Source organism: Myxine glutinosa, chromosome 2, assembly GCF_964187855.1.
Source record: "Myxine glutinosa chromosome 2, kmMyxGlut1.1, whole genome shotgun sequence".
Lineage (NCBI taxonomy): Eukaryota > Metazoa > Chordata > Myxini > Myxiniformes > Myxinidae > Myxine > Myxine glutinosa.
The window spans coordinates 212,243,476-212,259,411 of NC_136262.1; the positions used below are offsets into that span (position 1 = coordinate 212,243,476).

A 15,936-nucleotide genomic window follows, 5' to 3' on the forward strand; every position below is an offset into this window, starting at 1 on the left:
ATTCACTGTGTTCACGGTTTGAATTACGCTGAGGTAATGTGGAGGCGTTTCGTGGATATGAATAATGCTTAAGATATAGTGTCTGTGTACCCAGAGGTAAAATTTCAAGTGTACCCCGAAGTGATGTGAACGGAGTCGGCAAGCACGATATGTTCCTGGGTGTCATGAGTTATCCACCGATTGCGTTTCACGTCACAACCAGTAAGGTCGAAAGAAAAAGAAACGTATCCAGAGGTGTGGGGAAATAACGTTAGGCGGGAGTCTAAACCTGAAAATGCTGGAGACCAAAGCTGAAATTGGAAAAAACAATACTGGTATGGCCTATTTTACTCCAGGGGGTCCCAGGATTACCCACCCAAAATTTCGTTGCGATCGGTTGAGCCGTTTTTGTGGTACCTTCGAACGGACGGACGGACAGACAGACAGACGGACATTTGGTGAATTATAGTAAGATTATGAGACAAAGGTTTTGTCGGTAAATTATCATCTCCAATAATAATTCCTAAATTAGTCATTATTGTCTCATCTGAAGTAACAAAAGTATTAAGGATAGCACAAGGTACATTAATCTAAATTGCCTTCCATGTCTACAAGGAGCAATGTGTGTTGCAGCATTTATCTTGAAGACAATCATCTTCTTCTATTGCGCCGTGATTTTGTCCTTCACACTCATCGTGCCCCCAATGCACGGCCTCACCGCCCTGGCCCTGGAAGTCATCAAGAACCACTGGTAACACGGTTACCGCTTACCCTGGTGTACACCTCCCGGTCTTCACCAACAGTCTAGTCAGCGAATGCATGCAAACCGTTTGTATGACCCAACAGCAAATCCGGTTTATGAAATGGCTGTTGTGGATAACAATGCCGATTTATCACAAACCATGTGGTTAGACTAAAAATACATCTCACAGCAAAGCAATTGGACCACTAATGGCTCATCCATACACCTCTCAAATAGTTCCACCACAGTGGGGTGTTTTTTTTTGTTTTTGTTTTTATTTATTTATTTATTTTGCATACAAGTTCGAGGCTCGTGTAAGAGCTAACATTAATGACAAAACACCCCCCCCCCCCCTTCCCACGCCTCCTCCCCCCAAGCCCTCTCCCTCCCACAAATCTCCCTGCTCTTAAATGTTGTGTGCTCTCAAGTGTTTGTGTGCTTCCCATTCTCTTGTCTTCCGCTCCCTCTTTTTATGTATTTTGTTTGTCTGGTTGATTTGTTTGTGAAGTAAATGTCAGCTCTTTCACGAGCCTCGATTCAGTATACAAAAAAAAACAAAAAAAAAAAACGGACACAAGACGAAATAAAGGGAGCGGGAGACAAGATGGGGAGAGAGGGGGAAGCACACAAGTACAACATTTGAGAGCAGGGACATCGGGAGATCTGTGGGAGGTAGAGGGCTTGGGGGGAGGAGGCATGGGAATGGGGGTGGGAAGTGGGAGAGGTAAAAAAAAAAAAAAAAATGAACATTGCAAGGGCTTCCAGGAAAGAAGTTGGTATTTCAAAAAAGTGTATCTGGGGTGAATTATCGGGGTTAGAAAAGATCAAGGGTTTGGATGGGGGAAGATAAGAGATGGTGGTGAACAGCTGTTTTAAAGACCTGGAGGGATGAGTGGGATGGAAGAGAGTGAGGGAGTTTGTTCCAGAGGCCATTTGATGGAACATTGCAACATAAAGCAGCAATTATGATTTGCACATTCACAAACATGTGATGGCTGCACAAAACATGTCATTACATAATTCACTATTCTAGGCACAGTTAGCTAGGGCAACAGGGAAGATGGGGGCAAGATGGCCCTCACCCCCTGCTGTTGGTGTTGGTTATGGTGCCTTTTCTGATGGCCAGCTGGGCTGTTTCAAGCTATGACATGGGATACGGCAGCTTGATATCTCAGGAGAACAAAAGTCTGCAGATCACGATGCAATAATTGTCCAGTATGGTGACGCAAGCAAGTGACGATAATCCACTTCAAAGTTGGCCGTAGCCAAAATGGAAGAGTGGTGTGAAGTGGACCGTGCTATGACTGACTCCGAAATCATCGACGGTGTTGTTAATACACAGAAGTAAGTTGAACAACAGGAAGACGACTCAGGAGAAGACTTTTCAACTTAACATATCACTTGGGCTTAACTTAACTTAACATTACCAATCAGATTATAGAGCACTCGCCAAAATGGCTTAAGCACTCAATCAAGCACTCCAACGAAACGGTTTATCAGGAACGGCTGGCTTGGCAAGCGAGAGTAAGCTGATTGGTAGTGGAGCACACCCCTGTTAAAGGTCTTGACACACTTGTGAAGTTTGCTGAAAGGCAGAAAGTTTACAGCACTCAGGAAGTGAAGCAACTGAACCTTATAAAAGGACATTTCATGAGGAAGAGGCAAGAGACAATGCAGCAGTCCGACATCAGGAAATGGTTCAAGAAAGCCTCTGGAGTTCGACAAGATGATGAGCCCGATGAGTCTGAGAAAGTGGATGACACTTCAGATGGTCCATCAACTTCGAAAGACCAGTGTATATTTTACAATATAGGTACATTATTGCTTTGCATAATTCATTCTTTATACTGTACAGTAATGATGTTATTATTTAGTTTATTTTTTACAGGCAAAGTTTAATAAGCTGCTGTTTTGTATCATTCTATGTAACATTTAGATAACCGGCATGGGCAAAGCCCCATTGGTGCCGGATAACACAGACTTTACTGTAACTTACTCCTCTGGGCGCATTCACACTTGGGACGACGCGCTGTACAAGTCACAAAATCCAGAGTCAAAGTACTGTTAAACGGCAGGTCTGTGTTCTGATTCATGTTCGAATTTTCAATATATAAAATTAAATTGAAATTAAGTAGTTCCTTAATCATAGACTGATGTCTGCAGACAGACTGAGTGACCCAATTGCTTAACCACACTTTGTGCTTCATGTGTGTGGAATTCAGTGAAACTGAGGCCTTGTAGGAGTAAGCAGTGTGTTGTGGTGCTGTGCAATGAAGAACTAGTCTTGTTGGTGAAGGCTAGTATCGATCTCCATTGGTAGATAGAACAAAAGATACCCATTTGTTGAGGTATGCTAACCGCCATGGGAAGGAGAAGAAGCTGCAGTTTCATGCATGAACACTTCAACCCTTCTTCGGAGGGGGCAAAACAGAGTTGGTGGCGGTAATGTCAGCTTCTCTTTGCATCCCACGGTGGTTAGCGAACCTCGATCAACATTGTGTTCATTTCATCCATTTGTGTGTGTTGTGCTGAGTACATTGTTGCACCAGACTGAGCACATTTCTTTGTTCTTCCTTGCAGGGTCATTCTGTTCGTTTTATTGTTCTTGGCAATTCTACAGCACGGCATGGCTCACTTCGTCTTCTTGCGGAGTCATGGGAGTGGTCTGCACCTCGACAACTTGTCAGTACCTGCCATAAGAGGCCCCACCACCTGTAATTCACAATACTCTGTTTCATGTTATTGGTTCTTCATACTGAGCTCACTTCAAAGTGATCGCACAATATTATTTGCATGTTGCTTATAACTTGCACGTAACGAATGATGTCATTACCTTCATGTGACGTCACCTCAGAGAGACCTCCAAGTCCATGGCCTGACAAAATGTTACAATTACTGATACATTCCCGTAACCCAGTGATAAACTCCGTGGTGTTAACTTACCAATAACATATGATATGATGTCTGACAGAATGATGGAGAGATAGCACAGCGACCTTAGAAGTGTCTCGTCTGGGTTCCAGAAAGACTATAAACTCGGATTGGTGCTTCACAGCCCCAGGGTGTTGCACCACAAAGTACACTGCCCTTCAGATGGACAAGATGCGATGGTGTCGTTTGATGAAGAGCAGGCGAGTTATCGCTGGCACATCCTGTACAAATACCTGCCTTATACTGCTAGTAGTGAATGGTCCAATCTTCTCTTGCATTATTTGACACCAGCATAAACCACTTGCTATCTCAGAATGCGGTTGTTGCCTTTGCAGCAGCTCCTGCACGATAAACAAATTCCCATTCCCAGGTGTACGCATGTCACATGTGCACAAGGAACTTTGGCATAGAAGAAGGCCATTCGGCCCATCATGTCTACACCGCACAAACTTCAGTATCACCCATGCACACACCAGCTACCTAATATGCACACAAGCCAATATCCCCATACACACCTCTAATTCCAATGCATCCAGGTACCTATCTAAATCCCATCTAAAAGTATCCACCCCCTCTGCTGTCACTCCCTTTTCGGGAGAGACAATTCCATGCATTAACCAGTCTCCGACTGAAAGACCCATACCTTCAAACTGTCCTAACTCTCATCTTCTTTACCTTCATGCTATGGCCCCTGGTCCAACACCGTCCACTCTGATGAAACACTCCAACGCACCTATGCTGGTAACACTTCACTATCTTAAACATTTAGATTAGATCCCCTTGCAATTGCCTCCTTTCCAATGTATAAAAGTCCTGTCTACTTCAAACGTCCCTCATAGATAGCTCAGCCTATGCGAACGCCCATTTTCAGCTACTATGGGTAAGCATAACAAAACCATCATATAATTTGCCAATTGTGATAACGCAGGTAACCCAAAATTTAACTGAAAGAAAGATTGTTTTCCTTTCCATTTTTGCACGAGAATGAGAATCATGAGAGTACGTGGAACAAGAAGGTGGTTGTGAAATCGAACAGGACACCCAATGAAGAACTTTGAACTTTTTATGACGTGGAGATCATTACTGTTTCACTAGAAGTCTCCCTTAACGAGGATTATGACTCCTTCCGTTCTTTTCCACTTGCTTGGCAAAGTTTTTGTTGCATGATTTGCAGGAATGAACACTGCGATCGTTAAAAAAAGTCAATCTCATTCCTAATCCGGCTCGGTTTTCTTCCAGACGCTTGTTCTTCATCACTACATATTTGTTCTTCTGTTACAACGTGATGGTGGGGTTTGTGGTGTGCATCGGTCGGATTTGTGTTTCGGCCCTGTATAACATTCTGCACATCGCGAGGCTGGATGTCACACTCCTCAACACCCACGTGGCACTCCATGATCCCGGTACGGTGCTGATGGACCTCAACTCCTGGCGAGCTGTTGCAATTTGGGATGGTTTGTGGCAAGCTACTTTCTGAGTTGTTTCTTATATTAGACTAGCGGAGGTACCCGGCGTTGCCGGGCGGGGGAGTCTGAAGGAGGGAGGGGAGGGGGGAAGGAGGAGGAGGGGGAGGGAATGGGGTTTGGAGGGTGAAGGGAGGGGGGCGGAAGAGGAGGAGGGGAGGGGGGGGGAAGAGGAGCAGTCAGAAGTGGAAGCTCTTTTACAGAGAATTTATATCTTGAAGGGGAGGAGAGGGGGGAGGCAGGAGAGGAAGGGGAGTGGCTCACGTTTCTGAGTGAATGTGGGTCACGTTTCTGAGTTAAGTGTGATGCCGATTAGGAAGAAGAAGAAGAAGCCGTACTAACAAATTCGTACACTTCCGGAATTGTTTGATTTATTTGTATTCAAATGTCTGGTAATTGTTTTGTATTTATTTATGTGAATGTGTACTTGCATATAACTGTCATTAATTTAAAAAGGCTTCGGCACAATCGATCTTTTTTTTCTTTTTTTTAAACTCCAAACAAACGAACTTTTTTCCTTTTTGTTTTTGCCTAAAACACTCCCAGGCACTCACTGATGAACTTCTGAAAGTTTGATGAAGATCCGTTCCGCCATCTCTGAATAAAACGCGGACACACACAGACAACTCACGTTTATATATATATATACAGACTTGGCATTTAATATGGATTATTTTTTTTGTGGGGGTGAACTTACTTTTCAAGATGTCTTAGAACCAAAAGTTCATTGGAATTATGTTGAAATTATTCTAGATTTTGTTAATGTGACCTTTAAAAGAAACAAAAACCACATTTGACATTTCGAAACAAATAAATTGATCCTTGAAAGTGATGTAAACTGATATCGAACTCAATTCATGGACAGTTGTGTTAAACTTCTGTACGTTTTCCAGAAGTATCTCTTTATTTTGCACATTAGCCAAAAAATTTTTAAACAAAAACAAAAGTTAATTACGACTGGGATTACGGACAGTAAAATTACAGTTCAGTACTTCGTGTATCCCCCACGAGCATTCAGGAGAGCACGTTCACGCTGAGGCATGCTGTTCACGAGATTTGCCAAGGTTTGGACAGGAATCGCTTGCCATGCAGTGACAATAGCCTGCTGCAATTCATGCACAGAGGTCGGCTGCTGGTCCAAGTGGTCGATTTGACGCGTTAATTCTGCCCACAAGTTCTCGATCGGATTCATATCCGGGGACATGGCAGGCCACTCCATATGCTCTACACCACGGTCAGCAAGAAAGTGTTGGATCATGCGAGCACGATGAGGCCGCCCATTGTCATCTTGGAAGACAAAGTTTACTCGAAAGGCTGCACGAACAAATGGAAGCAATGTTTCTTCAAGAATGGCCCTGTACTTGAACTGGTTCAGGTTTCCATTCAGAACAACCAGGTCAGTTTTGCCCCCTGCATGAAAAGCAGCCCAAACGGTCACCCCACCACCTCCAGCTTGGACTCTTGGCACTATACAATCTTTGTTGTAGGCTTCATGCACTTGTCTGCGCACTCAGACGCGGCCATCTTGACGATAGACCAGAAATCTAGACTCGTCACAAGATCACGTAATTCCAGTGTCCTGGCTGCCATTGACGGTGATCTCTGGCCCACTGCAATCGGCGCTGGCGGTGTTGTCTGGTCACGCGTGGCTTTCTTAGGGGACTCCTGGCACGATAGCCTGCTTGAACCAGTCGTTGGTTGACTAGCCTTCTGGATACAGGCACATTTGTCAGTTGCTGCCACTCAGCCCTAAGCCGATTAGCTGACTTGGTACGGCCATTGCGGACTAACCGGTGCAGCTGGCGATCATCCCTCCTTGTGGTTCTGCGGGGACGTCCTGGCCTCGGTATTGGAGTAGGGACACCCCTCTGAGCATTTCGTTTCAAGATCTTTGACACCTGACCTTGAGTGATGCCATACTGCCGAGCAATAGCACGCTGTTTCACGCCGTAATTTCGTAAAGCCACCACTCCATGACAAACAGCATTGTCGAGTTGACGGACCATCTCCAGAGGAAGCGGCAATAACTTTTGGAGACGTGCAGCAGTTGTTTTCCACTAGTACAGAACGCAACAACCCTTGTATACCCGACTGTGAAGCCAATCATCAAATGCACCTGTCCGTACATTTTGCCACGCCACCTGTGATATAATCCTGTTGTTGACTTCTTGCTGCGACAGACAATCAGTGGCATGGTTCTTTTAACAAATAAATCACCAAAGTGTAAAAGAAACTCACCAGATTGATATACTGAGTTAAGAAAGTAAACCCAAGTCAAGAAAAAAAATATTCCATATTAAATGCCAAGTCTGTAGATTGCTAACAGAGTCAATTGGAGAGTTCATAGAGCACCTTACCCAGCACATTCTTGAGAAAAAAGGAAATGTAAAGGGTCTGCGAGTGGAACATTTGATTTGTCTTGATGACGTAAAATGCCATAATATTTTGTCCAAGTACTGCTAAATGGAAAGTTTTTTAAAATCCCAATGGGGCGATTTGTGTTCTCCCGTGTTCAAGTATATAATTCATTTGAAATAAAATAAAGATTTTAAATGTTGTAGTGAAAAGTTTTTGGAAGATTACCACCGTTGATGCAGCATATTTTACACCACTTTGTTTAACATGTTGCATTCGTTCTTCATGCCTGTTGTTTGTGTCCTTCATGACGTCACTAAAACTTTGGGGTACTAAATGGTGTTAGGGCATAAATGGAAGGATGTACTAAATGAAAGGTCATTGATTGCAAATGAAAGGTCTAAATGATGTAGTTGTAAATGTGTAAAGGTCTGAAAAGGTCTAAATTATCTAAAAGGTCTTAAAAGGTCAAAAGGGTCTAAAGGGTGTAAACAAAGGTCTAAAGTGTCGGAATTGTCTGAAGGGACATAAAGGGTCCTAAGATGTATAAAAAGTGTCTAAAGGTCAAAGGGGTCTACATGGCATTAAAAGGTCTGAAAGGTGTGAAGGTCTAAATGTCTAAAGGATAGAAAGGAGTCGACTGGTTTACATAAAGATAACTTTGTAATCTTGTTTGTCTTCTACTTTACAAGGTCATCGTTCCTACATCCAGTTCCTGCAGCTGGAGGCCTTGGAGTGGCATCCCGTGGTGCGATGTTTTTGTCGGGTTCTTCTGTGCCACATGCAGCACCACATCCGGTCTAAAGCCCAACCCGAGTGCAAGATCATGGAAGAAGGTATTGTCTCAAACAAAAGCATGGAGAGCTGTGCTTTCTGTCAGGAGATGTAGGCATACCCTGGCAACATGGGCCTTCAGTTGTTTCTGCCTTTCACTGGGCTATGAGAAATGAATCATTCATGCGGCTTCAATAATTAACCCACACCACACCATGAGCCTACGTGCTAAGAACACATGTACGTGTCACAAACAAGCCCCATTGTGATTAAATTGTTCATTCTTTCAACGAATCTCTCCTTCCCTTTAACCACTTGTGTATGCATGTTCCAAAGATCGTAAGCCAGTGGTTGAGAGAAGAAATAGAAAGCTTGATGCATCTTCCATTGTTATTAGCCATTTTTTTTTCAGGTAGAACTACAATTTCTCATCTCATGCGTCATGTAGCCTTCTTGGAAAATGTATTAACACCGGGTACACGCACCTCACAAAGTGATCCCCTCTGGCCAAAGATGTGGGTCATGATCTTTTTGTTGTTCTATAAAAACTGCACCTGCTTGCACATTTGTAAATCCTCACTTTTTGCAATGCACTCTTCAAAGACCTCAGGAATTATTTTTTTTCCCCCTTTCATGAGTCTGTAATGATTTAAAAAATATGTTGGAAAGAAATGGAGTGCGGAAGTACAATTAATTTTATTGTGTAGGAAAGTGAGAAAATGGGAGGGAGTGCGGAGAATATTTCGGGGTAGAAAATGCAACTATTAGCTCCAATGAGATGTAGAGGGGTTACAGATACCAATACATGAAACTGTAAAGTAAAGTAAAGTTATAAGTAAGACGGGAATGAATCGGAAATACATTTCAAATGATGAGGTTATAAAATGTGAGGGAAGGGGTTGATGGGAAGTTAGAAGTAATTGTGCATAAGTGACCTGAAAGCATGGGATAAAACTCCCCACTTTGAACTGGTGCTACCACTTCCCATCGTGCTGTTCCTCCTCCCAAACCTCTGGGATCTAAGACCTTCCGTCTCATTGGAATCCCAAGAAGCAGAGTCTTCGGTTTCAATTCTTGCTCACTGTAATCAGGCTGGTGGCCTTAGTGTTTTAAAAACCATCTCAATTCTGGTCTTACTCCTGCACTCTCCCTGCTCCATCCAGCTCCTGCCCTTGCTCCTCCAGGTCGCACATGATCTCCCAGAAACCCATTTCTAGGTACTCTCCCGAAGTATAAACTCAATTCTCACCTTTCAAACCCCTCTTTTTCACCTTTGGACCAGTCTTTCCCAAGTCCAGTGTCTTGAGCTCTTCTCTCCAGGATTTAAAATCTGCTGACCACCATCACCTCATGGTCTCTCCCATTTCCAGTACTGTACTGACCTTTACTACAGCTGCTACGACCCTGGTCTGAACAGCCTCATTTTCTTTGTTGATCCATTACCCCCTGTTCTGCTCCTGAGTGGGCGTCGATACCTGCATAAAAAGGCAATTGGAGTTAAAGGTAGCTGAGAACCATTGAACTCCATACTGTGCCCACCCATGGTTCATTTGACCAGCCAATTACATCACCGTATTAATTTTCCACTTTGGGCGTATGCTTGGGTCAGATTGCCCTGACAACTGTCCGGGCATTGAGCCGTGTGATTTGCACCACGATCAATGGTGTGTGCTGTGCATATGTATGTAACGTCGAAGCGATGGTGGCCCAGAGGCACGAAACGACCTTTAGCAAAAATGGCCAGAATGTGTGTTCGAGAATTTTTCAAGTCATCAACGAACAGTTTGTCGATGGGGATGATGAGAACAATTTCCAGGATCTCGTGTTATTTTGCAGACCTTTGTCAGCAGGACATTTAAGGTTCTGGCACACATGGCCTATGTGAGACGTCGATGAAGGCCACCCTCTGGCCTAAGTGGACCTTCTGAGCCTTTGTCATATTTACAAAATCTCGAGTCGGTTGTGCTCTCGTATTATCTGCTCTGCTGTTCTTACAAATATGCCAATTCAGGCTAAAGCACTTCCCAAGGTATTAGCAAAAAAAAAAAAAAACAGAAAAACAAATAGGTAGATACAGGTAGATAGATAGATATACAGACATACAGACAGATAGCTACATAGAGAAAACAGAAGTGAGCCATACTGCAAGTCATTGTCCAATTACAACATCACATTAAATTTATTTTAGATGTTGTATCAGTCATCCAATGACGTAATATTATTTACGCGTTGCATTAGACATGTTTGTGTTATGTCTACCTGCTTCACATTTCATCCTTTTTTCTCTCAGCTTTTAATTTCTTCTTTCTGACCCTCAGATTCATCAATGTGTGTGCCGTCCCTCGGATGGACGTTAACCTGGGCGTCCTGTCTGCCACCATTATTTGATCAACGTTAAAGGTACCAGTGTATCCTGGGTGAAGAGGAGGCGAGTTATCGCCGGCATCCCGGCCAAATTCCAAATTCCTGCTCTAACCTACAGAGGGCACAGCTGCGCTCCCAGGTATAACGATGCTCCTTGCAGCCACATCATGTGTGCTGTGTATGAAAGAACAATCGTTCTACTGACATTTTTTGTTCTTAATTTTTCTACTACTACTACTACTACTACTACTACTACTACTACTACTACTACTACTACTACTACTACTACCACCTCTAACACTACTATTACTACTACTACTACTACTACTAATACTACTACCAACGCTACCACTACTAGTACTAAAACTACTACTACTACTACTACTACTACTACTACCGCTACTACTACTACTACTACTACCACTACTACTACTACTAATACTACTACCACCGCTACCACTAGTAGTAGTACTACTACTACTACTACCACCACTACCACTACTAGTACGACTACTACTACTACTACCACTACCACTACTACTACTACCACCACCACTACTACTATCACCACGACTACTACCACTACCACTACCACAATTACTACTACTACTACTACTACTACCACCGCTACCACTACTAGTACGACTACTACTACCACTACCACTACGACTACCACTACCACTACCACCACTACCAAGACAACCACTACCACTACTACCACTATCACTGCCACCATTACTACCACCACTACTACCACCACTACTACTAACACCTCGACTACTACCACCACTACTACCACTACTACTACCACCACTACTACCACCACTACTACTACTACTAGCACAACCATTACTACTACTACCTAAATGATCCCCACCTTCTTGCGAGATCAGCTGGGGAAAGTTTTTGACCCACGTCTTTCACGAACTGGCTGGCCAGGACTGACTTTCGAATGAAATCAATTTGGACAGGCATTTGTAATTTTGTCACGGTGCCAGGGATAGGTTGCCTACTTAGGGTGAAAGACACCGTTGGATGTTTGACGTTGATGTCCATTGCACACAGAAACGCAGTTCGACGTCCATCAGATGGACGGCACATTTTGCGATGCAATTCCCTGTCTGTGAAGCACCTGCAATCCGACAGTTTAAAGTCGGGTCGTGCATCAAATCCTGACTAGACAGTTCACGTGTAATTGCAGAAGCTCTGCACTACTCTGTCGGAATATTAAATCGCCATCACTATACGTTTATCCCGCTACAAACCTTTGTGTGCGGTTTGCATGTCCATCGACTTTTGGTGTTTTGCTTTGTGTAGGACTCCAACTCATGCCCGGCAAAGGGAGCAGTGAGCGTGTACGAACCCGCTGGCTGTTGGCATACACCCTGCTCAAGAATCCGAACATCGCTGCCTTTCGTAAACATGCCCTAGACCCGCAGGATCATGGAGCTACCACCGAGCAACAGCCGGGCGTTGTACTGAAGTTAAACAGCGAGATTCCCTAGCATCGTTTCGTTGTGTTGGGCTCTGTACCAGTGAGTGTGGTTCGGTGTGAGCAATTGAGAATGTTTGAGTGCAAAAAAAAATATTGTGGTCCTGCCAATTCGATTAAGGCCATGTAAGGTCTCTGTAGGCCTTAGTGAAGTCCTCATTAGGCCACAAAGTAAGAATCTGCAGGTATACCTTTTTGGACAGTTCACAAACTTCCTGTTACTTTTGAAAATGTCTGTATTATATTGTTCGAATTTGGCGTGTGTTGTTCACAAACTATTTTGATATGCTTCTGTTTAAAAAAAAAAAAAACTGATTTAATTCCATTCTTTATTTGATAAGATATTCCTTTGTAGTTTCGCTTCTAACACTTCTTTTGTTAAACGTTTATTCTTTTGTACTCCTGCAATCACCTGCTTTTTGAAACTTCATATAGACCTTCATTCATAAATATATACAGATAAAGGAGCTGAAAATAATAAACTTCTTGTGTATTCCTTTGTCCAATGAACTGGTCCGATTGTAATAATTGTTTGTGTATGCTATAATATAATTTACAGCAATAATAAATAAACTTGATTGTTTATTACTTGCGTACTCGAAGATTCGCCAGTATATTGGTTGGTCTGGTCGGTTATTCTGTCTGTCTGTCTGTCTGTCTGTCTGTATGTCAATCACCAAGAGGTCACAATTTTAAACCGTTCTTCACAAAACCTCACCAAAGGGTAGAGTTGGTCATAAGCAAGAAACCTATTGATTTCGATGTCAAAGGTCAACATAGGCCAAAGGTCAACATAGGCCAAAGGTCAACATCGGCCAAAGGTCAACTCTTTGGTCAAATTTCTAAAATCCTCAATTTTCACCTGATTGACTTTAAATTTGAAGAAGATTTGCATATCAGGACAATTAATTTAACCACTAATTATTTTTGAGGTCAACATAGGCCAAAGGTCAACAATTTAGGTGGAATTTCAAAAATCCTCAATTTTCATCCAATTGACTTAAAATTCGAACAGCTTTTGTATATCAAGTCACTGAATTCAAGAACTAATTATTTTTAAGGTCAAATTTGTTTGAGGGATTTTGCAGGTATCGTGCTCTGCACGACATCTTTCTTGTTACCTCCTTCCCCAAAGGTGGATGGAGGTTATGCTTTCACCCCTGTCTGTTTTTCTGTTTTTCTGTCTGTGGGCAGGATATCTGAAAAGGTTATGGAGGAATTCTGACAAAATCTGGGAGACATTATGAGAGGGGACAAAATTTTGGATTACATTTTGGTGAAGATTCGGATCCGGATCCATGGTTTATTTGATAAGATGTTAGTGATTCTTCATCATTGAATGATGGGGATAAAAACAATATATAGTACGATATCTAAAAAAAGTTGTGGATGGATTCAGCTAAAACTTGGTGGATGCGTTAGTTTGGTGACAAGCACAAGCCGACTCGATTTAGGTTCAGGTCCGAATCCAGATCCGGCCTATCATTGGGATACAAAAGGTAAACTGTTCAGCCTGGCAGAGGTATGCTCTCTACCGAGTGTCGTTCTAGCTTTGCACATGTTTTAAAACTTATCGTCAGTTTGTGACGTAACAATAATTTACTTGTTCCACAGGGAAACTTACCGCTCAGGTGCTCAGAGGTGTCAAATCAGAAAACTCACCTGCCGTGCTTCGAAGGATACGTTCCTGACTGACCTCGTTTAACCTGACGATAACCTGATCTCATGTTTAAACACACCATCCACCTTTAGATCATACCGTATAAAAAGTGATCACAGTGTCTGCAGCTTCACCAAAAGTCAATAAGTTAAGAGTATTTTTCAAAGAGCAATTTCAACGAAATTTTCGACAGCTCTTTAACAACATTTTACTACTACACGACCATGACATATCCAGCGAGGGGGCAGGGCGACCCCTTTGAACGTTGCCACTTTTGCCTTGAGATCGGGTAGTATTTTTTGGAATGGTTTTGTCAATGGTGGTGTCGGTGATTGCTCACATGCTCTTCGCAACAGTAACCGTGGAATCTTTAATGTCCATCAACAAGTGCCGGCAGACGAGACGCCCAGTTTAACGTTTATCCGAGGGACGGCACACGTATTGATGAATCATCACCTTGCCTTTGGAACACCGGGATGACAGTTTATATCTGGGTCAGGTTTATCGCTTAGATCCCAGGCTAGACAGCTTAGAGGCAAGTGTGCCTACCTGTAGGCCATCCTGCCAGCCCAACATGTTAACCAAACAAAATGTTTCTATTTCTCCACATATCTCCTGTATAGTCATCATTCCTTCGCTGTTATGATGGTGTCATGACATTCATACTCAGTGCAATGGAATGTGGATCCCCACTTTGGGCTGGTCGCCTTTGCTCTCCGGGAGGCGGTGGTGTTCAGGGGCCTAAGACTCAATGGATTCTCTCAGTCGAAGGCCCTGAGCTGCATTGTATGTCCACAGCCCTTCCACATGGTTGTGCAAGTCCATCCGCTTTGGCTCATATCTGTGGAAACCTCCCCGAGTATGTTCCTTACTTTGGGCTTTTAGGACGGAATAAACTCATCGCTGTCACAAATTACCTCTTAGACATAACTTGCTGAACCCTTGATAGGTGTACCCCTTAATATACCCATCCATACAGAATGGGTATACCCAGGGGTACACCTATCTTGTGTTAATGACATATTTTGCTGTCCTCATTAATTATGTCTGCCCGTACTTTCCTCTGCTCAAGCAACAGGGTGTGTTCTATTAGCAAGCTGCTTACTATCGCTTTCCAAGCCAGCCGTTGAGTATCAACCACTTTGCAAACCGCTCGACAAGCGATTAACAGAGGTGCTTCGTTCCATTACTAAACATTGGGGCAATACCCCTGGCGCTCACCTGGTAGAATAAACAGAATACTGCACTGACTAAAGGTGTTTTAAACCAATTTCAATGGTTGCTAGAAGACAGGGCAGCATGTAGAATCATACTAACATAATCATAAACAAAGATGCAAACAAATCATAAACATTTTAAACAAACAAACAAAAAAACAAATCATAAACATTTTAAACAAACAAACAAACAAAAAAAACTACTTTGGAGGGCAACTCCCTCCCACCACGTGTACCTCCTCAGACTGCAATTTTTCCATTGCCTTGAACAAACATTGGTACATCACGGATGATGAAGGTTGTGGTGTTTCATCAGAATTGCATCTGTAGTTTCTGAGAAGATAGCAAATATCTATTTTGGGGGGCAACCGCCCCCCCCCCCACTCCCTCCGTAGATCCCCAAAGAGGCAGATTTTTCAAATGCTGTGAATAAAGTTTGGTACATCACGGGTGGTGAAGGTTGTGGTCACGTATTATTGAAATCGTGTGTGTAGTTTCAGAGAAGAAAGCAAATATCTATTTTGGGGGGTCAAACCTGGATCCATTTTGACCTCCAGTAAACCCCCTTGGATCCCGATTTTTTTATGCCGTAGACAAACTTTAGTCACAACATAACAAATATCATTTGTGCCAAATTTGGTCGCAATCCCATCAGCGGTTTCAGAGAAGAAGTTTCAATTGTTTACGGACGGACTGAAGACGCGCCATCGCATAAGCTCCCCGAACTTCATTCCAGGTGAGCTAAAATGGCTGCCTTATTCGGATTCAAAACAACACCACAACCAATGAAATGTTCAGAGGCACACCCCTGTTATGCATACTCATAATATTATTACCCTGCGCTCGCGAAGCGAAATGCAGGGTTAAGCATTCGGGTACGTGCGGGCAGTGATGTGCGTATGTGCGTGTCTGCATTTTAAAAATTCATTTTCTCGGCAACCGTTTGTCCGATTGACATG

At 43.1% G+C, this 15,936-nt stretch overlaps 1 protein-coding gene across 6 annotated transcripts in view; it reads left to right on the forward strand.

Annotated features, from left to right (window-relative positions):
- STRA6 (signaling receptor and transporter of retinol STRA6) overlaps nt 1-12,688 on the forward strand; it is a 78,136-nt gene extending 65,448 nt beyond the window's left edge. For all 6 annotated transcript variants that reach the window (XM_078772212.1, XM_078772213.1, XM_068106341.2 and 3 more), the window contains 5 exons: nt 613-730; nt 3,302-3,403; nt 4,892-5,055; nt 8,163-8,306; nt 11,926-12,688. In XM_078772212.1, coding sequence (XP_078628338.1) covers nt 613-730; nt 3,302-3,403; nt 4,892-5,055; nt 8,163-8,306; nt 11,926-12,113 — 716 coding nt within the window. In that variant the 3' untranslated portion in view covers nt 12,114-12,688. The remainder of the gene's footprint in view (nt 1-612; nt 731-3,301; nt 3,404-4,891; nt 5,056-8,162; nt 8,307-11,925) is intronic.
- The last annotated feature ends 3,248 nt before the right edge of the window (nt 12,689-15,936 follow it).